The sequence below is a fragment of the Phyllobates terribilis genome, unplaced genomic scaffold (genome assembly GCF_046119375.1).
Source record: "Phyllobates terribilis strain yellow unplaced genomic scaffold, ASM4611937v1 Scaffold_5__5_contigs__length_657084704, whole genome shotgun sequence".
NCBI lineage: Eukaryota > Metazoa > Chordata > Amphibia > Anura > Dendrobatidae > Phyllobates > Phyllobates terribilis.
The window spans coordinates 183,807,448-183,829,739 of NW_027362765.1; the positions used below are offsets into that span (position 1 = coordinate 183,807,448).

At 44.1% G+C, this 22,292-nt stretch overlaps 1 protein-coding gene across 2 annotated transcripts in view; it reads right to left on the bottom strand.

The window, feature by feature from the left end:
- Window positions 1–2,599: 2,599 nt before the first annotated feature.
- The window catches only part of RETREG3 (reticulophagy regulator family member 3), a 35,190-nt gene continuing 15,497 nt past the window's right edge, over window positions 2,600–22,292 (bottom strand). Inside the window, exons 3-11 of one of the 2 annotated variants that reach the window (XR_012322025.1) lie at window positions 14,391–14,497; window positions 10,865–10,895; window positions 10,121–10,247; window positions 9,241–9,325; window positions 8,704–8,841; window positions 7,456–7,526; window positions 7,044–7,176; window positions 3,816–5,275; window positions 2,600–2,988 (exon numbers count right to left, since the gene is read on the bottom strand). Coding sequence is in view for 1 of the 2 variants with exons in the window: in XM_073683589.1 (XP_073539690.1) it covers window positions 4,842–5,275; window positions 7,044–7,176; window positions 7,456–7,526; window positions 8,704–8,841; window positions 9,241–9,325; window positions 10,121–10,247; window positions 10,865–10,895; window positions 14,391–14,497 (1,126 nt within the window). In the remaining variant the exon portion in view is untranslated. Of the gene's footprint in view, window positions 5,276–7,043; window positions 7,177–7,455; window positions 7,527–8,703; window positions 8,842–9,240; window positions 9,326–10,120; window positions 10,248–10,864; window positions 10,896–14,390; window positions 14,498–22,292 lie in introns of both variants that reach the window. The other variant, XM_073683589.1, reaches the window with a different exon arrangement.

Here is a 22,292-nt window from a genome sequence, read left to right on the forward strand (position 1 = left end):
TCCGATGCATACAAAACCAGGGTTTTCAGTGAATAAAATACAAGTAAGGCCACGGCCCCACTATCAGTATTTATTCAGTACTTTTTCTCAGGAGTGGGAGCCAAAACCAGGAGTGGGTGATAAATGCAGAATTGGTGACTTGTTTCTATTATACCTTGTCTCTGATTGTTCCTTGTCTGGTTTTGGCTCCAACTGCTGAGAAAAAATACTGATCAAATACTGATAGTGGGGCCGTGACCTTATACCAAATCTTTTCCAACAAACCTCCTAATCATTTTGCTCAGCTTCTCCTTCTCTATACTATGTTGTCCACAAATCAGCCCGCATGTAAAGTGTGACAGGTTCCCTTAAACCTATGAATCTAGTAATAAACTAATCAGAATGTCAGTTTATGCAATTACCTACTATATAAAAGGTTAGATACAGCAGAGTTCAGAAGATGGATGTACTAGCTGTGATAGAAGTTGAGCATTAAAAGAGATTTTCCACCAAGGATCTCCCACAGGATTGGTGATAAATGTATGATGAGCAGAACAAGGGCCCGAGTTCCCCATCACATCTCTCACTATTGGGGAGTCTGAATGCAGCAGCTGTCATATGGGCCATTTAAAGTCTATGGCACAGCGTGTCTGTATGTGTTGTTTTCACAATGGCATGAATGCTGGACAGCTGCTCCATTCCCTTTTCTTCACCATGGTCATGTGTTTAGCAGAACAAGGGACTTGGTATGCTTCTTCTAGCCATCAGGGGGGTGCCAGCAATCATACACTGAACACCTATTTTGGAGATAGCAGTGAAACCCCCTTTAATGCAATACTACAACGCTACCGGGCAATTTAATAAGACTGCCGTTTCACACTCCAGTTTATGGCTAAAGATCGTTGGGGTGAAATAGGCCCAATTTATTAAGAGACTTGCAGACTATGAGCAGGCAGAGATTTGTGCCACTTTTTGCTCCATTTTCTGGTTCCTACAAAGCTCTATAAATTAGAGAAAATTTGATGCATGCCAGAGTTTGTCACGAAACTAGCACAGACTTGAGATTAAGTAGCCTAATTTTGGAGACTCTTACTTGCCTTGCGATTTTAGGCCCCAATTCATCATTTGTGATTTTTGTCTTAAAGGTATTGCTTGAAGTTCCTTGCGCCACATTCATCAATATGATGCATGCGGTTCATGAATTTGGTGCAAAGTAAAAGAAACAAACAAATTAGCCCCCCCCCCCCCCCCATCACTTAATTTTCAAAAAGTCGCAACGTATTCAAAATAAATCACAAAAGATGCAACTTCGTGATTTAAGTGCAGAAAATCACCCCAGAGGGTAACTGGAGTAGAGGTGTGCTAAATTTTGGGCATTTTTTTAAAAAAATTACAAAAAAGTAGGTGAGCACATATGAAAGACTTATAGAAAGTCACAAATAGAATAATGAATTTGATGCAAAAAAAAAAAAGGAGCAAAACGCACAAAACTAGACAAAAATGTATAAAGGCAATGATGAATCGGGGCCCATAGTTTGGTGCAGCTTTTGCATTGAGCAGTACAGAATAATTTAAAGGGGGTTATTTTTTGTTCCTATGGGGTTAAGAACTTACTGCCGGCTCAGAGTGGTCACGGACCGTTCCTGCAAACGATTCGCTAGTTTCTTGGGACAGTATATTGATAGAGCAGTTCCTTGTCTTTCACTGTTGACGGGGTGTCAATGTCATGCTAGTTGAGCTTCCCACTAACTGCGGGGAGCCAACTGTCAATCAACATGATATAGACAGCGACGCCTCAATCGACAGAGCAGAGCGAAAGAGAAGGAAGGTACTGCACTGTTAACGTGGGGAGAAATAAAGCAGAGGAGTCACCACCTGAGTGGTAGAGATCATCGCAGGGCAGTACAGGAAGGTAGTTAGCAACTACCTCCCTGCAAGTTCTTAGCTCCACAAGAAGAAATAACCAAAGTCTCGGATGACCCCTTTTAATGAGCGTTGTGCTGTCCTTGCCCACAATAAGAAATAGCATAAATAAGATGGGTGAGAACACCTATTCTATAGCTCTTATTCATTAATAACTAATATGGTGCATTAGTTGTGAATACAGGGCAGTCAGTGGGGTAGACATTGTGCAATTTGTGCTTATTTGGGCATCTGATAAACTTAGTTTATTCCCCCCCCCAAGGTATCCTGGCATGAAGGGCTATGTACAGTGACAAGTTCAATCATCAGGGGCAGGGTCCAGCATACTACTAAAATTACGAGAATGTGTATTAATGGCCAGCCACAGTTTTAAAACTCCATTAACTTTACCAAGAATGCTAATGTGAATTGCACTCCGGTCACTCTCTGCTTTAATGGAAGGGTCGTACTTTGTCCATTTACTCCTAGTGATCAGCGCCCAGTGGGCAAAAAATCAAGATGCTACGTTCAAAAAGTGCTACGACTGCAAACTTACCTTCCTAGCATGGTGATAGACCTGCACGGATTACAAATTATGTAGAATTGCCATTTGGGGTGTAATGGGGGGGGGGGGTTACGGTGAATCCCTCAAATAAGAACATTTTTTATTAACCTTTTCCAGTTCTGATAAGTTTTTGAATAAAAAAATCACAAAACCTCCAGTGAAAATCAAAATGTATTAAAAAAAAATAAATAATTAAAAGTGCATTAGTTTGGGGGAGAAAGGAAAAGTAGAAGTAAGTAGTCTCCACTATAAAAGAAATGTTGCACTGAACAAGAACACAAGATGAAGCCCCCAAACTGGAGGGTCACTGCCGAGCTTCTCTCCAAACAAAGTGTAGCTCCACCTCAAGTATCTAAAATCAATAAAAACGTAAAGTAGTCGTCACACTGGTATCTCTCTAAATGACTTCGTCTTTATCAATACAAATGGCTATGGGTATAAGTCGTGCCCCCTGGGTAGCGCCCTGCACTTGAGGTTTAAGGCTGGTAGTGGGAAACAAAGCCGGCAGTCCAGACTATGCTGTATGGCACCGTGAGCCTCTTCTAAGGCTATGTGCCCACGATGCAGAAATGAAGCAGAAAATTTCTGCAGCATTTCTGCATCTCCCTGGCAGAAAAAACGCATGCCGATTGTGCATGCGTTTTTCCTGCAGAATACATGCGGATACACATGCGGATTCACATGCGTTTCCGCATGCAGATTGACAAGCGCTTTCCAGGTGATAGCATCACTTGGAAAGTGCTTGACAACTAGGTCACACTGTATAAATCCATGCAAACAGCATGGATTTATACAGTGTGAACCGTAAAAATGAAAACAAATAAAGCTATACTCACCCCCGATGCCCCGGCGTGTGCTGCAGCGCTCGTTCCTGTCTGGTTCCCGGCTGCCGGCATATCGCGAGACAGAGCGGTGAAGGGCCTGCGGTCACATGACTGTGACGTCACCGAAGGTCCTTCAGCGCTGCTGGCATTCAGAGAGAAGACGCCGGACAGGTGAGTATAAACTATTTGTTATTTTATTCTTTTTTTTACAGGTACAATGGTACCCAGGTCTGGATGAGAGTCTCCTCTCCTCCAGAACTGGGTACCATCCGCACATAGAGACGCATAGAAGCCGCTTGTAAAAATGTACAGTTGCGGTTTCTATGCGTCTCAATGCAAGTCAATGGCGGGAGTTCCGCTGCGCTTCCGCAAAATTAAATGACATGCTGCGGATTTTTGGACGCAGCATAAACGCAGCATGTGCATAGAACATGCGGAATCCCCTTGGGGACCATGGGGTGCGGATTACCTAGCGTTTCACAAGCGTTTCCGCTGCGGAAATTCCGCAGCATAAACGCTTGAAAAACGCTACGTGGGCACACAGCCTAATACTCCAGTATGGCTGCAGGGTACATTCTGACTACAAGTACTTAACAGAGCCAAAAATAATAATAATATATGAATTGTAAGGTGCCATTACCATCCAAGGCGTTGTTAGATTTGGTTCTCTCGCTAATCCACCTCCATAACCATGCACAGCCATCAGTCTCTGACTGACAGTATTTTAAGGGTAAAAGAGGATAAATGGCTTCCAGATACCTTTTTGCAGTTTATCTTCTGCAGGAACAGAGCATCAGGTATGTTGAAATCCAATAGGGTAAATCCTCCCTTCCCCCCGCCCCCAATGGCAGATTTTGGTGGACCGCCAAAGTCGTCCAATGTTGCTGAATCGGCAGGTTTGGCCAACTTTAACAGTATAGATTTAAGAGAAACATCCAGGTAGGACGGTCGCTATTGGAGGGACAATCATACCGTGGTGAAAACTTACCTTGGAGTAGGTTAAGGGCATCTGAATAATGTGTTTTGGGCAACCAAAGAGCAAAAATTCTAAGACAAAAAAAAGCCGAAAGCCAACTCTACTATTTGTGGATCCACCAAATCATAGACTTGTTGGGAAGTGGAGCTACACTTTATACTGTCCGCAGTTTACGCCATTCTCCTGTACACACATCTCTAAGCGCCAAGTCCAGATAATAAAATCTGCCTTATTAAAAAGGGACATGAGAACGACAATAGTCAGAATTCACACAATGAAAATGTCCCTAACTGCAAATCACCAAAATGTTAAAAACATCTACATTGTAATGAGCGCCAGGGCAGATCCGGAGGTTCCGTCTGAGATGGGGTACTGAAGAGATCTATTGCACCAGTCCATTATCCAGCGTCTAATCTACTGACTTCACAGTGATAAAGTAGCAGGCGGGATAGTCCTGCATTCAGTAATGGAAACCTCACACAGGGGCACACCGAGAAGACACAGTCTGATGATACGAGGCTACAATGGGAGCTCTTTAAAAACAGAAAATAGAAGAGATTGTATGTTCACAAGGGACTGGCACCTTCGTTGGAAATTACTGCGGGCCACGTGGGCTGGCGGGATCCATCTGGCTCAGCTCGGATTGGTCCAGTAGCTCAAAGTCATCGGCTTCAGCGTCAGTGTCCAGCTCCGAGCTTGAGTTTCTCTGATATGTTTTCTGCCTGGGATTTTCCAAAAAGCCTGAGGCTTGCTGGGTGACACCTGCCAGTGCCATCTGTATCATCCCACGAGTGACTAGGTTGGTAAGGTTGTCTTTAAGCTGCTGAGCACCAATTGCAAGTGGCACCTCGGACTCTGAGGACTCATCGTACAGCTGGTCACCAGACATGTGGGGTTGGTTGGTTGCACTTGGGAGCCCAATGCTGGTGTCATCTTCATCATCTATCCCAGTTACCTCTGGATTGATGGAAGGAAAGTCAGGGAGATCTCTTGCAAAGGACTCTTCTGGGTCACTATGGCGGTCCAGATCTACACACAGAAAGAAATGTCAATTAATAGAATTAATTCTGGAAATTAATCTGTAAAGGATAGATAACACATGGAAGTAGTTTCAAGGCAGTCAAAACCAATAGGTTTTATTTAGTGGAAACGGCTTCAAAGAAGTGACACCCTCTTTTCTATACAAAGTTTTTCAAACATATTTTGAGAGTACTAGATGTGCACATACCCCTAGATGTTGACTTGTTAGGATCTCCTTACTGAAATTACCAGTGGGTCAGGCACTTGCATGAATGTAATAAAGTCTAAGGCGGGGGTCACAGATGGTGATTTAACTTGAAGCATAACCAAATGTGCACATTATTGGGGTACTGTACTTTGTCCAGATAGACACCCCATGTGTAGGATATAAGCATTAGAGTATAAAAATATTATCCTTTTCTGATAAAGAAGCCACCAAGTGCCCCTGCAACAGGGTTAAATCACAACCATTGTGCCCCAAACTCCACTCTGCTGGACCCTTTTGGTTGGAAGGTTAGGGTTACAGGAACTTTTCTTCATGTTATCACTCTCTTTACAAAACAGAAGGGCTACATGGGCTCTGATCATCATATTTGGTGGCGAGGTTTTATTAATTTTTTTTTTTTTAAACATTTAATAACTCCTGCACCTAATGGGAGATGTAACAAGGAAAAGTTCCTGCAAGACTAAAGGCCCCAATACACATTGGACTAATGTCGGCCGAATCCACAGATATTCACGAGCTTGTCTGACAGTCTTATGTGTATGAGGGCACAGGACAATTTTTTGTCGGCCAAATATCGATCCAACATGACCAATTTTGGACTGCCGATCGTATAGTCTCCCAGAGATAAGTCATGGCAGAGACGACGAACCAACGTTTGGCTGACAGCTATCCAATGTGTATGGCAGTTTTACATTCGAATAATAGCGGTCTATGAGAGTGGAGTCTGGTGCCTAATGGTTGTGCTTTAAACATTGTGACAAAGTCACTGGCAGAGTACTGGAGGGGAGATATGTTTCACTGAGGCCATTAGCCTCAGTGATGTGAAACATGGAAGTTTTCTCCTGCATGGTAGGTGCAGAGAGGGTTAAACAGCCATGTTTGAAAAGGGCATGTTTTATGAGAACAACCATAGAGCAGGCAGGAGGTTGTTCTCAATATCTCCACCTCAGGGTGTGGTCTCGGCTATAAAAACCCAGCCTTGTGACTCAGGTGTTGTTCAGTATCTGGAGAGGCTTGCTCCAGGTAGGAGCTTGCATGTGTTGGGCTAAATCTGAACCGTGTGCGGCTAACCCCGAGTGGCCGGACCCCGGCTGATGTACAGATTGTGCTGTATCTTTTCTTGTTTTGCCATTATGCTGAATGGGCTGTGTTTACTTTATGAACTCCAGGGTGGTTTATGACATGTTTTAATAAACCAACCCAAAATTTAAAGAAACAGTGTTCTGTGTCTACCTCAGTGTACAGCCGAGCAAGCTGCTTTACCACAACATATAGCAAGGAAAAAAATATTCAAAATTACCCGTGAAAGAAAGGCTGGGTCACTAGTGGGGCCCTCGGGCCCTTTTGGTATACTTGCTGCATTTGAATCAATTTCTAGCTCATCCAGCTCAATTGTCATACAGTATTATAGGATTTTAGATTTCGGGTTCTTTTTGTGTTTCATATATATGAAAACTGTCCTGGCAGCGAAAGTGTTAAGAATAAAACAGTAGGGTGTGTCTGAATGTAAGCAATAGACAACAGATACCCTGCCGTCATAGAGATCTTTACCTTCCGAGCCTTCAGTTAGAGGCGTCTGCCCCCGGGACAAGTTAAACGTCCCATTCTCCGTGTAGGAAACCTCTGCGTCTGAGTGTTCAGAATCCGATATGGTTAGTTCTTTAGCGACTGCAGAATCATCCAGCTAAAGAGGAGACAGGAGAAAGTTTCAGGAAACCTCATTATATATTATTACGTATGTATCTAGAGAGACACGGAGAAGCGTAGAAGCTTCCTGCCATACGAACGGCACCTGCCGCAAGCTCCAAACTATCACACCCCAGACGTCACTCCCATCACAGATCTCATAGTCCCCAGTACATCACTAGGTAGGAAAGTCTTGATTGCATTACATCCCAGAACAACACAATAGGAGGAAGCAAAATTCACTAATTTTACCCATTACAGACAAGTGTGCTGTTACCGTAGGACAAAACGCAGCCAGCTCCTCTTCACTGTCGCTTCCCTCATTTGGAGGAAGAGCTCGCCCATGCACTGGTCACAAAAAGATACAAATTACTGGTTGACAATTCTTAGAAGCAACTTACCCTCATCTTCAACTGCCTCCCCCCATGCACTTTACATCGCTGGTGGCTGGATGATGGTTTGGCAGCTGTCTCGCCCATAAACAGGAGCGCTCTTGTGTTTTCTATACGAGAGCAGCTGCTGGACCATCCCTGGAGGCGACTTACTGAAATCAGACATGCCAGTTCCTTATCTCTCGCTGTCAGGGGGCCCCCATACACACTGGGCTGTCGCTGAACCAGTCAATATTGCCAGGCTCAATTTGTATAGAGGCCTTAAGGGTACGTCTCATCTTCGCTGTGGACCTGAGGTTTTTGTAGCATGTGAAAGATTTTGTAACATTTTATGCACAAGGCTGGTACTGTAAGACAGTGGATTTTCAGAAAGTAAATACTCTTCTGAAAATCCACTTTTTTTGGCATTTAGGAACGTACCCTTAAAGGGGTTGTCTGGTCTGTGACAGCTGACTTGTGAATTCTCACGTAGCGCGCTCTGCAAGCAGTGACGACTCTCCATTGTCAGCGCTGGGAAAGGCGGTCACATGACCGCGAGCATGCTACATTCATACTCCTGGCCACAATCAGACTAGACAACTGTTTACTAAACTCCGGTCCTCAGGGCCCCTACAAGTCATGTTTTCAGGATTTCCCTAGTATTGCACCGGTGATGGAATTATTATTAAGGCATCAGACATTCCCACAGGTTCTCTCACCTGTGCAATACTAAGGAATCCTGAAAACAGTGTCGAGGGCCCTTAGGACTAGAATTTGGGGAACACTGGACTAGACTAATTCTGGATAGGAGTATGTCTGTCACATAATTGCAGTCACCAGAGAATCCTCACAGCCCGCAGCGTGCGCGATGTGAGGATTCAACAGTCTGCAGTCACATAGACCGCCCATACAATCTTCAACAGCCCTGGGCTCATTAGCTTCATTTCATTAAAATCCGCTGAATCCGCATGAGGATCTGTTGGATCATCTGCAGAAAAAAATCCAAGTTTCATACTTGGATTTCTGTGGTGGAATTTTTCAAATATCCTAAAATCGCCTTGTAGCAAATCTGACCCATGTGAACAAAACCTAATGTATCTTAAACTATGAATGTAACGAGAGGTTGGACGTTACCACCTGCTCCTAACACTTACATTGTCTCTCTTTTTGCTTCGACATCATGTATCCACGAACACTAAAATCCAACCTCTGCAGGGCTGGCTCCAGCTTCTGGTATACACGCTGTCCCAGGCGATGGTATATAGCCAGGGGCCACAGCAGGATGAACAGTACTGTATACAAGGGGACACAAGTTATAGGTGAGTGGAGTCACAGTCACAACATTTCCAGGATGTCACAATGTATTGGAGCCCTGGGATGGAAACAAGTTGCAGATTATCACATATGCTGGATTAAAAAGGAGCTTTAATCGCAACACGCATATATTATCTTGCATTTTTCACAGTGGATTCCCCCTCCCCCCCTTACAATGCATAGGATGAAATCTGCAGCAAATCTGTGGCCAAATCAGCGTGTAATCCATGCAGATTTTCCAAGAATTTGCATCAAAATATGCAGTGGAAATTACCCTGTAGATTTAACCCTTCCCATGTATTGCCACAGGAAGGAAGATGTAGTAGCCATGAGATGGGTAAGTTAATTGGAGAAAAAAAATCCAAATATGGACTCACACAGCAGATAGGAGAGCACGAGACCAGGAATATATCCACCCAGGACAGTCAGAAAAGTGAGGAATCCACAGAACAGGAGACAGAACTGCGAAAAGAATGAAAACGCGGTTATTATATGTGTAGTGTGGGATGTCCTATTAGATGGTGTAGGAGCAGAAGATATAGGCGACATGGCTACTAGACAACAATAAAGCCGCCAGAGATTTTATAGTCATTGTGCCATCCGACAACTTGTTCTTGTGTGATGGATAAGGTGATAGTTTTTACATTAAAGTTATTTGCAGATTGTAAATTTATGTTGTCCCACCCTTCCTCAAAAAAACCCCCAAAAAAACCATTGTAATCTGAGATGGATTACAAGAAGGAGAGGGCAAAAAATCCTCAGCTCCTGCTTTCCTGTCTCTCTCAAACTGCATACAGACAAAACAGAATAAAGAGGCAAGACAAGCTATTGGACAGTGGAAGCTGCAATGCATGCTGAGAAATAAGGGAAAGGAAGTTCCAGAAGCTATAGTGCTGGCAGAATGCTGATGAAATGAAGCCGCTCGCTTCCAACACCAAAGAATGGCTGGCAAGTTAAGAGCATGAGAATCAGATGATTTCCTGAATATAATAGACACAAAAAGCAGTTTTAATTTGTTGTCGTGGATTCATGATCCCCAGGTTTTGTGGGAAATGGCATGCGAGTCTATTGATGCCTTATACTGGAAACATGCATGGGCCGCAACAATAAACTGCAGAAGTGTAGGAAACAAATGAACAGCCCAATAGTTCCTATGTGTAGGTATGCAGTCAAGGTCCATGATGGGAATACCCCTTTATAGGGCTGAAATGTCTTCTACACAGATACAGCAAACAGTTAGTATACGAAGGTCTTTACCTTGCCAGGATTTTCAGATTTAAAAACTTTAAGGTTCCTAAGAAAGTTTGTGAGAGTGACCCACACTTCGGCAGCATGATGACACAGCTCGGGCACACTGAGCAGCCTGGGGTGTACGAACCCCCAACTGAAAGAGACCAGAACCACCATTACAGCAGATGCCAACGCAGCGGCTTTATGGCCGCCATACATAAGATAAAGGCCGGGCGAAACAGACAATTTCGGCAAAAACGGTATCGGTTCGTCTCAACTGATTGCCGACAACAAACATTCTTTATCTTTCAAAAGAACGATTGGGCATGTTACATTTAATCAGTTGATGTAAAGCTCGGGCTGTATTACAGGAATAAGCGTTGGCCCATTCTTGTTTTGTAGAAGGGGGAGTTTACAGGTCACGTTTTATCCGCAGTGGCCAGACTTTGGCTCCTTCCAATCATTGAGGCACATTACGGTCCCACCCTTTACACGGCGATATATAGGATCCGGCCACCCAGTCAGGGGATGAATGTAATGAGATCTTTAGCTCCCTGCACCTTGTCTGTGCGGCTGTAACATTTCTCCATACACTGCCCGGCATTGCCTGCAATTCCCACTAATGATCCTTAGGATTACGAGGATTACCATTCATTAGGGAGCTGCTGATAAACACTGTTCTATTAGGCCAGCTGCCAGATACTGTGCTGGATAGTGTATATGAAATGCAGGATGCTGCTTTTAGCCCATTTCCTACAGTCCCGAGCTCACCTCTCATTCTCCATCTCATTGGATCTTGCAGCTGAAATGTTAGAAAGAAAGTGGGAATCAACTGCAAGTAATGCAACAAAACATAAAAAATGGCTCTACGTTTTGGTTTTTAGAGGGAGACTCCTTTATGATGATTAATGCCCTAACTCAGGGTTCCCCAACTCCAGTTCTCAAGGCCCACCAACAGGCCATGCTCTCAGGATTTCCTTAGTATTGCTCAGGTGAGAATTCCATCACCTGCACAGGCAATAATATCACCTAACTCTCCAGGAATATAGAAAAAAAAAAAAAAAGTAAAAGGAAATTGTCATTATAAATACCTTTGTAAATAGAAAATCACATTCGTTTTGTCAAGGGAGTCAATCACTAAACTATTAAAATGACCTCCATCTTGTTATAGAGACAGAAACCTGCCGTAAAATGCTAACTGGACAAGAGTCTAGGCATGTGCAGTACAAATCTCCAGCCATCCTTCCTATTTAGGAAAATGTGCCCCCAGTGAATAATCTGAGGAAGAAGAGGCTGCTCACACTGCTGTCCACTCTATCTGATCTAATACTGGAGATACCAGGGATGGTAGGGTAATTAGAGGCTGCTCATACTGCTCCAGTGTCCATCCTGTCTCTCTGATCTAATACTGGAGATACCAGGGATGGTAGGGTAATTAGAGGCTGCTCATACTGCTGCAGTGTCCATCCTGTCTATCTGATCTAATACTGGAGATACCAGGGATGGTAGGGTAATTAGAGGCTGCTCATACTGCTGCAGTGTCCATCCTGTCTATCTGATCTAATACTGGAGATACCAGGGATGGTAGGGTAATTAGAGGCTGCTCATACTGCTCCAGTGTCCATCCTGTCTATCTGATCTAATACTGGAGATACCAGGGATGGTAGGGTAATTAGAGGCTGCTCATACTGCTGCAGTGTCCATCCTGTCTATCTGATCTAATACTGGAGATACCAGGGATGGTAGGGTAATTAGAGGCTGCTCATACTGCTGCAGTGTCCACCCTGTCTATCTGATCTAATAATGGAGATACCAGGAGTGCTTAGGTAAGAAGACGCTGCTCACACTGCTGTCCACTCTATCTGATCTAATACTGGAGATACCAGGGATGGTAGGGTAATTAGAGGCTGCTCATACTGCTGCAGTGTCCATCCTGTCTATCTGATCTAATACTGGAGATACCAGGGATGGTAGGGTAATTAGAGGCTGCTCATACTGCTGCAGTGTCCATCCTGTCTATCTGATCTAATACTGGAGATACCAGGGATGGTAGGGTAATTAGAGGCTGCTCATACTGCTGCAGTGTCCATCCTGTCTATCTGATCTAATACTGGAGATACCAGGGATGGTAGGGTAATTAGAGGCTGCTCATACTGCTGCAGTGTCCACCCTGTCTATCTGATCTAATAATGGAGATACCAGGAGTGCTTAGGTAAGAAGACGCTGCTCACACTGCTGTCCACTCTATCTGATCTAATACTGGAGATACCAGGGATGGTAGGGTAATTAGAGGCTGCTCATACTGCTCCAGTGTCCATCCTGTCTCTCTGATCTAATACTGGAGATACCAGGGATGGTAGGGTAATTAGAGGCTGCTCATACTGCTGCAGTGTCCATCCTGTCTATCTGATCTAATACTGGAGATACCAGGGATGGTAGGGTAATTAGAGGCTGCTCATACTGCTGCAGTGTCCATCCTGTCTATCTGATCTAATACTGGAGATACCAGGGATGGTAGGGTAATTAGAGGCTGCTCATACTGCTGCAGTGTCCATCCTGTCTATCTGATCTAATACTGGAGATACCAGGGATGGTAGGGTAATTAGAGGCTGCTCATACTGCTGCAGTGTCCATCCTGTCTATCTGATCTAATACTGGAGATACCAGGGATGGTAGGGTAATTAGAGGCTGCTCATACTGCTGCAGTGTCCACCCTGTCTATCTGATCTAATAATGGAGATACCAGGAGTGCTTAGGTAAGAAGACGCTGCTCACACTGCTGTCCACTCTATCTGATCTAATACTGGAGATACCAGGGATGGTAGGGTAATTAGAGGCTGCTCATACTGCTGCAGTGTCCATCCTGTCTATCTGATCTAATACTGGAGATACCAGGGATGGTAGGGTAATTAGAGGCTGCTCATACTGCTGCAGTGTCCATCCTGTCTATCTGATCTAATACTGGAGATACCAGGGATGGTAGGGTAATTAGAGGCTGCTCATACTGCTGCAGTGTCCATCCTGTCTATCTGATCTAATACTGGAGATACCAGGGATGGTAGGGTAATTAGAGGCTGCTCATACTGCTGCAGTGTCCACCCTGTCTATCTGATCTAATAATGGAGATACCAGGAGTGCTTAGGTAAGAAGACGCTGCTCACACTGCTGTCCACTCTATCTGATCTAATACTGGAGATACCAGGGATGGTAGGGTAATTAGAGGCTGCTCATACTGCTCCAGTGTCCATCCTGTCTCTCTGATCTAATACTGGAGATACCAGGGATGGTAGGGTAATTAGAGGCTGCTCATACTGCTGCAGTGTCCATCCTGTCTATCTGATCTAATACTGGAGATACCAGGGATGGTAGGGTAATTAGAGGCTGCTCATACTGCTGCAGTGTCCATCCTGTCTATCTGATCTAATACTGGAGATACCAGGGATGGTAGGGTAATTAGAGGCTGCTCATACTGCTGCAGTGTCCATCCTGTCTATCTGATCTAATACTGGAGATACCAGGGATGGTAGGGTAATTAGAGGCTGCTCATACTGCTGCAGTGTCCATCCTGTCTATCTGATCTAATACTGGAGATACCAGGGATGGTAGGGTAATTAGAGGCTGCTCATACTGCTGCAGTGTCCATCCTGTCTATCTGATCTAATACTGGAGATACCAGGGATGGTAGGGTAATTAGAGGCTGCTCATACTGCTGCAGTGTCCATCCTGTCTATCTGATCTAATACTGGAGATACCAGGGATGGTAGGGTAATTAGAGGCTGCTCATACTGCTCCAGTGTCCATCCTGTCTATCTGATCTAATACTGGAGATACCAGGGATGGTAGGGTAATTAGAGGCTGCTCATACTGCTGCAGTGTCCATCCTGTCTATCTGATCTAATACTGGAGATACCAGGGATGGTAGGGTAATTAGAGGCTGCTCATACTGCTGCAGTGTCCACCCTGTCTATCTGATCTAATAATGGAGATACCAGGAGTGCTTAGGTAAGAAGACGCTGCTCACACTGCTGTCCACCATATCTTTCTGAATGCTGACCAGCTTCTATGATCTGATGATAGCTTGACAGTACATGGTATAAATTATCTCCAGGTCACAGGGGTGGAGATTTCTGCTGTACATGTTCACAGGTACATGTCTCACAACAAGACGGTGGCAATTTGTTTGGTGATTACCTCCCCAGGCAAAAGGAGTATGATTTGCTGATTTAAAAAGGTATCTGGGAACTTATTACAAATTGACAATGATTTTCTTAAGTTATTTTACCATGTTATTTCTCACCTCCAAGTTCAGGCCAAATTTTGTTCTTCCACTGGTCCACACAGATGACGATCATCAGCCCAAACGCTGCCAAGAACACGATTCTGAGAGACGTCAAGGCAAAAAACCTACAAAGGAAGAGATTTTTAGGTTATCAATAATTTCTCTCATTGCCAGATTTGGTTTGTAATTTTCCAGTAAAAATAAAAAATGTATATATATGCACTAACTTTCCAAAGTACCCATACTTAGGATCCAGTCCCATCAGCGAAACCACAATGGATCCATAAACACCGCTGTCATATTACATCTGAAAATCGGTTTGCTGGTTCAGGAGAAGCCATGATCAGATCGGTTTTTTTTTTTTGGAGACAATGTGCACTCATTTAGGACTTCCATCAATTAGCCGGAACTGCTACAAAAGATCACCTCCCTGCCTGGAGGACCCAAAGTTTAGAGCTTGTGTTGTAATGCTTCTTTTCCCCTGTGGTGGCGCTGAAGGAAACGTGAACACTTACTGTCACAATCATGGATTTTTTTGTGACCTTTTCTGTTTTTGAACTTTCCAAACCAGACAGCCCTATTAGTACTGTATGAGCGAGCTCATCAGAAACTTGGGGCTCACGCAAGAGAGACTGAGCCCCCATTAACTGGGCCATTAAAGCAAGACAGAAGTAGAAATTCTGCATGATGCCAGCCGTGAGAACAAGGATGGCAGGGGCACTCACCATCACCAAGATTATAATAAAATGTACTTGATGGATTGTGCCCGATATAGTTAATCTGGTTAAGATAAAATGCTTGCTCTCCGGAGCTGAGCCCAAGCTTTTATACAAGAGTGACAGGAATTAGGACAGTACAATCCCTATACAAGAGAGGCAATTGCAGTGCTGGGAGATCATATTCACAGTTACCAGTCAGCATGCTTGAAGTATGACCCTAAAGGTGCCCATACATCATAAACAGAAATTCTTAAAAAGGGAACTGGTCACTACATCCAGGGTGCAAAAATCAGCATCACACACGCGCTGTGTGAGTACAGGTAGTTCAGACTCTGAATCGCTGCAGCATTTCAGAGAAAACATGCTATAAAAAAACAAAAACAACCATAGGCAGAGACATGACTAGCCCAGTGTAGTCCCGGGCTGGGTTCTCCACGCCCATCTCTAGGTGATTAACAGGTATATACCATGCATCTACACATTTAATTACCCACAAGAGCATTGTATGACCTATAAGTCTTCTTATATCGGCTTGGCACTATCCACAAGGACAAACATTGCCACTCAGACCACCAGTCACGGGCCTCTTAGCCAAATCCTTTCTCCTGCTTTGCAATGATGAGGGGCAAACACCCCAAAACATGTGTCTGCAAATGGCGTGTCTGGCTTGAGTCATTAATAACTTAGTATTTCTACACCCAATAAGTGGCACTAGAGTTCTAGTCCTCTACCTTTCTGAAGAGGCCATTTGATTAATAGGTCTCTCCCTATGGATGCAACTGAAGTGGTGCAGGGAGAAGTTGTCTGAGGGCTGCACCCTACTTTTCAGGTCTCTCCCTGTAGTCCCTGGCTGGCCTTTCCATCTTTTTTTAAGCATACTTGGCTGCAATCATACAGCCAGTGTCACAGGTTTACCACGATGGAGAGGGGCCAGAAGACCATGGCGTCTGATTTCACGTACTCCTGCACTGATTAGAAGCACTTCACCATCATATCAAACAGTGCAGGTTTCTGCTAGCAGTGCAGGGGTTAATCTGTTCAGTTGAGAGCTCTGGAGTTTTCAAGCTTTGATGGTGTCAGCTGTTCAGCGTTAGCCACTCCCCTCTCCTATATATACTCACCTCTGGCAATCATGGATTGCCAGTGTTAGTTTTATACTGCCTGGTGTGGAGGCATTTGAAGTGTTGTTCAAAAGACTGTTGCTTGGTGATTTGGCTGTGTGCATATCCTCACGGATTTGTTTTTTCCTTCCCGATGTTCCACTCTGTTTGTGAGTGCATATTTATATGATTGGTAATTTCAGTTATCCCTGTATGTCTTCCCTTGTTAATCTGGTTTGTGTATTCTTATATACAACTACTCCCCACTTCCCTGGGTAGGGGGAGGGGACAGATAAGGGCTGATTCAGGAGCTCAGCAAGGTACATGGCCCTGGTGTCTTCACTATTAGAAGTAATCAGGGGGAGCAGGGATAGCTAGGGAACCTCTAGCTTTAGGCATAGGGAAGGAGCCCCTAGCCCCAGGATATCAAACAGTCACGTGACAGCCAGGCTACCATTACATGCTCTCTGTAGTTCAGGCAGCATGTATCTAGTGACAGGTTCCCTTTAACACCCATGACACAAACGTACGCGCTCAGCTTGTCTGAATGAGCATTTGTTCTAAATGGAAGGAGGGGAGTACAGTACACTTGAATCTAATGAAATCTTACATCTTCAATTGCACAGAGAGCACCAAGGCTCACCCTCGGGGTCAGGCTGCATTCACACATCCGTGGGAAAGGTCTGTGCGCTGCCTGATTCTTTATCGTACACCACTCAGACCCACTGCGTATGTTCTATCCCGATACTCAAAATCAGATCAGAATAAGACATGATCTAACTTTCACAGATCTTATTCTCGGATCCGTGATTTTGATGGATGTATTCAGACATCAGTTCTACTCAATGGGTCCGTGGGCCCTCTGAATCTATAAAAACATTTCACTGAGAACTAGGTGAAACTTTGAAAATGGTGAGGACCTAAAATGAAGTTGATGATGTGAGCGAATGAAGATTTTTTTGCTCTGATTTCTGCCTCTTCGGACTACTTTGTTTTTATGACATCTGATGATGGGGGATCTAAGAACAGAATTATCATATATTGCTAAAAATTGCAATTTATAGTACAAATTGTATGATTTCATGTATGACAAATTTACACAACCCCTTTAAAGGACTAGATTGGGAAGTCCCCAGGGAAGTTCATGTATTCCTTGCTCAGCAGATTAGATGAACAGAATAACAGGAAAGCCGTGTAATCTCTGATGCGTTGGCTTGTCCCCAAGTGACATACTGAAGGCCGATATGGCCGACAAAGGTGAAACTTTCCCCGCCAGCCTGGCGCTGTGCACAACAGGTGTTATCCTAAAGTCTAATACGGCAGCTCACCACGCAGTGAAGTGTGAAGACATTATCTACACCACCAGCTCCACAACACCATATGCCAGCCGGGCAGGCTTACTGGACCAGATGCTGGACAAAAACAGTCAGGGCGACTACTACAGCTCTACCTCACCGTGTCACCCAGCTTTCCCTGATGCCAGAACGGCATCAACACTTCTGTATGCCGAGACGTATATCTAAGAATGTGGGATGGTTGAATGACAACCCTACGAGACGCAGTGACAGTCAGGCGGCATTCACATCAGCATATATTGATTTTGGGTCAGGAAACCCGAGGTCTGTATACATAGCGTAAAACCAGGACATGTGATTGCAGCCTCAAAGGCACATATTTTGCTTTATTTAATGGAGTCAAGTGATTTTAATTAAAATATACAGCTTAAAAAGGAATCCTTCAGGAGATGGATGCTGCCGGAACCACAAAATACCGACAGGACCCCTCACAACAATATCTGACCTTTATTCTGAAACACTTCTATACACAAAAGAGAAACCAGTCAATCCAGCCTAGCCGGGCGGGGGGAATTCAGAGGTCAGCAGCAGCAGACCCCTCGGACACATCCTTCAAACTAGGACTTCTCTGAAAGGCTGCATTAAAGCATAGTTGTTTGTCACAATAGAGCTTTTCGGTATTTCATGCCTGCGGGTCCCTTTAAAAAGGACCTTTCACCAAGTTTTTCATATTGAACTGGACACACAATGTAGTAGTGGCTGCAGAGTGAAATACAACTTTTGTTATTTTGCCTCTCTGTTGGAAATATTAGCTATCAAAGTATTTGGCACCTGATGAATTAACTTTATCAGATAGTTTTCACTGGGGGCGTGTACTTCTTCCCCCCTGTATGACGTTGGCCCAATCGTAAGCAGGCAGCAACACAACAGCAAAGACCTGACTAAATGGATTTTCCAGAATGAATAATCCCATCCCGTTCCTGCTGGCGATTCTGAGACTTCTAGTGAGATTACGATGAGAGAGCAGCTCTTCTTCTTCATCCGGGACACTCCGCTGACATCATGCTCATTGACAGCCAGCTCCGCATAACTGCGGGGAGTCAGCTGTCAATCAGCATGACGCCAGCGGAGCGGCTCGGAAGAAGAAGAGCTGCTCTGTTGAGGTGAAGCAGCAGAACCAATCATCGGCCTGAGCGGTCTGTGATTCCTCTGAGCCGAATAGAATAGGCAGGTAGTTGCCTGCAGACCAATGGGGGTCCGGCTCCTGAAACCCCCACCAGTCATACAATTGACCCCCCCTTGAGAAGTGCACAGCTGAGGACAAAGGAGTGCACAGGTCTTGTTTGGGCAAACATGGATTCAATAGAAAGCATAGGCTATGCTACTTTCTGGATAGAGATCCATTTTTACTCATAAAAAGAGGTTGTCCACTAGTGAACAACCCATTAGGAGGCAGTAAAGGCTGCAGCCAATCACCAGCTGCTGATTGTCGGCAACTGACACGTAATCGCTGGGCGACAGTGCCAACATTGCCAGACCAGCGCCAATCCAGGAGGTAAATATAGAAATACTTTATTTTTCTATGGGCAATTTAGTTAAGAAGGGATTGTCCAGTAGTGGACAACCCCTTTAAGTTCAACAAAACCATCTACACAGCAGTTTGTTTTGCTGTTCCTGTATCAGGAGGGTTAACCCAAACATTGCCAATCAGTATTGCTCTGTTCCCAAATGACCCACAGACATGGCAACATATAATCTGCTTTTCAGCTTAAAGGTTTAACATCTACCCTAAAGTGTTCAGCAGATCTGGGCACACGTCCACATGAATTTGTATTATAACACGAAAATACCTTTTACTCCCCATGATCTAGCACCAGGCCATAGCAGTTTCTAGTGTTAGGAAGGGGAACGGTTTCACTCTCAACAATGGAATTAAAGGAACCAAAATTATCTTCAAAGGATCAAAGAGAACTAATCAGTATTCATCATTCTAAATGTAATATAATAGGAAAATGAGATATATATAAATAATATATATTTTGTTTCTGTACGCCCACTACTCCCTTCCAGCTGGTATGCTGCTGCCAGGCTCCGGGGACACTGCTGCCAGGCATACTGCTGCCAGCCACACATCCCAATCCTCTGATGATGGATTATAGAAGTCTCTGTGGTGTTATACATCTGCAGAAGGAAGAAGGTTCAGTTATAGACTGTCTCTGGTCAAAAGAAGAATCTAGCTGTCAGAATTGGTTTCTATACATCAAGTGAATTAGACGTGAACAGACAGAGTTTTAAAAAATATATACAGGTGTATCTCACATCTCACTAAATTAGAATATCATCAAAAAGTTAATTTATTTCAGTTCTTCAATACAAAAAGTGAAACTCATATATTATATAGAGTCATTACAAACAGAGTGATCTATTTCAAGTGTTTATTTCTGTTAATGTTGATGATTATGGATTACAGCCAATGAAAACACAAAAGACATTATCTCAGTAAATTAGAATACTTTATAACAGCTTGAAAAATGTTTTTAAAATCCGAAATGTTGGTCTACTGAAATGTATGTTCAGTAAATGCACTCAATACTTGGTCGGGGATCCTTTTGCATCAATTACTGCATCAATGCGGCGTGGCATGGAGGCGATCAGCCTGTGGCACTGCTGAGGTGTTATGGAAGCCCAGGTTGCTTTGATAGCAGCCTTCAGCTCATCTGCGTGGTTGGGTCTGGTGTCTCTCATCTTCCTCTTGACAATACCCCATAGATTCTCTATAGGGTTAAGGTCAGGCGAGTTTGCTGGCCAATCAAGCACAGTGATACTGTTGTTTGTAAACCAGGTATTGGTACTTTTGGCAGTGTGGACAGGTGCCAAGTCCTGCTGGAGAATGAAATTTCCATCTCCAAAAAGCTTGTCGGCAGAGGGAATCATGAAGTGCTCTAAAATTTCCTGGTAGACAGCTGCCCTGACTTTGGTCTTGATAAAACACAGTGGACCTACACCAGCAGATGACATGGCTCCCCAACCATCACTGATTGTGGAAACTTCACACTCACTAGACCTCAAGCAGCTTGGATTGTGGCCTCTCCACTCTTCCTCCAGACTCTGGGACCTTGATTCCCAAATGAAAATTGGAACTCAGGGACCTTATGAAGTGTGTCAATGACTGCCTTCTGGACATCTGTCAAGTCAGCAGTCTTCCCCATGATTGTGGAGCCTACTGAAACAGACTAAGGAACCTTTTTAAACGCATAGGAAGCCTTTGCAGGTGTTTTTTGTTAATTATTTTAATTTACTGAGATAATGACTTTTGCGTTTTCATTGGCTGTAAGCCATAATCATCAATATTAACAGAAATAAACACTTGAAATAGATCAGTTTGTAATGACTATATAATATACGAGTTTCACTTTTTGTATTGAAGAACTGAAATAAATTAACTTTTTGATGATATTCTAATTTAGTGAGATGCACCTGTATATATACCTATGCTCTACTATACTATGGCTCCTGTCCTGCCTGCCGCATCAGGATGGATTAGATGGGAATGTGCTGCTGGGTGACTTTGCCACCTGTGACCACACACTTCATTCACTTAGAAAGTCAGTCCAGCTCATCGTTGTGCATATAGAGTGCGATCCGGAGCAAGGACAGCGTGTCCGCCTGTGCGCCAACGATCAGAAAAGGAAAATAGTAGCCCAGTTCAACAGAAAAGCAGTCCTTTATTAGGTGTGCAATGCAATTTGGTGACAGGTTAAAACTCGAACTTCTATGCGTTTCAGGTGCTATACGCACCCGTAATCACACGTACAGATACAGAGTGCTATTAAGTGCATGGAGGGTGTGTAAGCAGATGATACGAGGCATCTGATTCAGAGGAAAATTTTGGAAGGGCGATAAGGGAATGGTTCTATTAGTGAGGTGATAGGCCAGGCAAAAGAATTGTGTTTTTAGGGCACACTTAAAACTGTAGATACTGGCAATTATTCAAATTATCCGAGGTAGTGCATTCCAGAGAAGTGGCGCAACACAAGAGAAGTCTTGGAAATGGAATGGATTGAGGAGGTTAGTCTTAGGTCATCAGAACGGAGAGCACGGGTAGGGTGATATATAGAGATGGGGAAGATGTAGGGTGGTGTAGAACTGTGGGTAAGAGTAATAGGTCTATATTGTATTATGTAGTGGAAGAGCAACCAGTGTAATGACTGGCACAGTGTAGAGGCATCTGTGTAGTGGCTTGACAGGAATAGGATCTTGGCTGCTGCTTTCAGGATGGATTGGAGAGGGGAGGGTTTAGAAAAGGGGAGACCGATTAGTAGAGTTGCAGTAGTCATCTCATCTCAGTAGATGGGCAGAGCAATCTGGAATCGGCTTATCTGGCTGCATAACAAAGGGATGCGTGAGTTCAGCCGACTTTTGGCCAATATTTATGACGGTTGTTAGACTACAGCTTTCTCTCATATTGCTAGGAGAGGGAAGAGGCAGTCTGAAAATCAGGGCAACAGCTGTCTACATTACAGGTGAATTATAGTGGGGCAGGAGTCGGGCTCCCCACCAATCTTGTACTGATGGTCTATCCTAATGCCATCAATACTCACCTGTGTGATTCCTACTAAACATATATGGATGAACACATAACAGGACATTACTATTTGCCTTGCCAATAGGCTGTCACTCATTTAAAGGGAACCTGTCAGCTGATACTGCCCAAACCGTGGGTAGCATGTATCACTTATCAGCCTCTGGCTGTACGACCACAGCCATACGTTGGTCTCTGAAACGCTGTAGTGTTTCAGAGAAGTA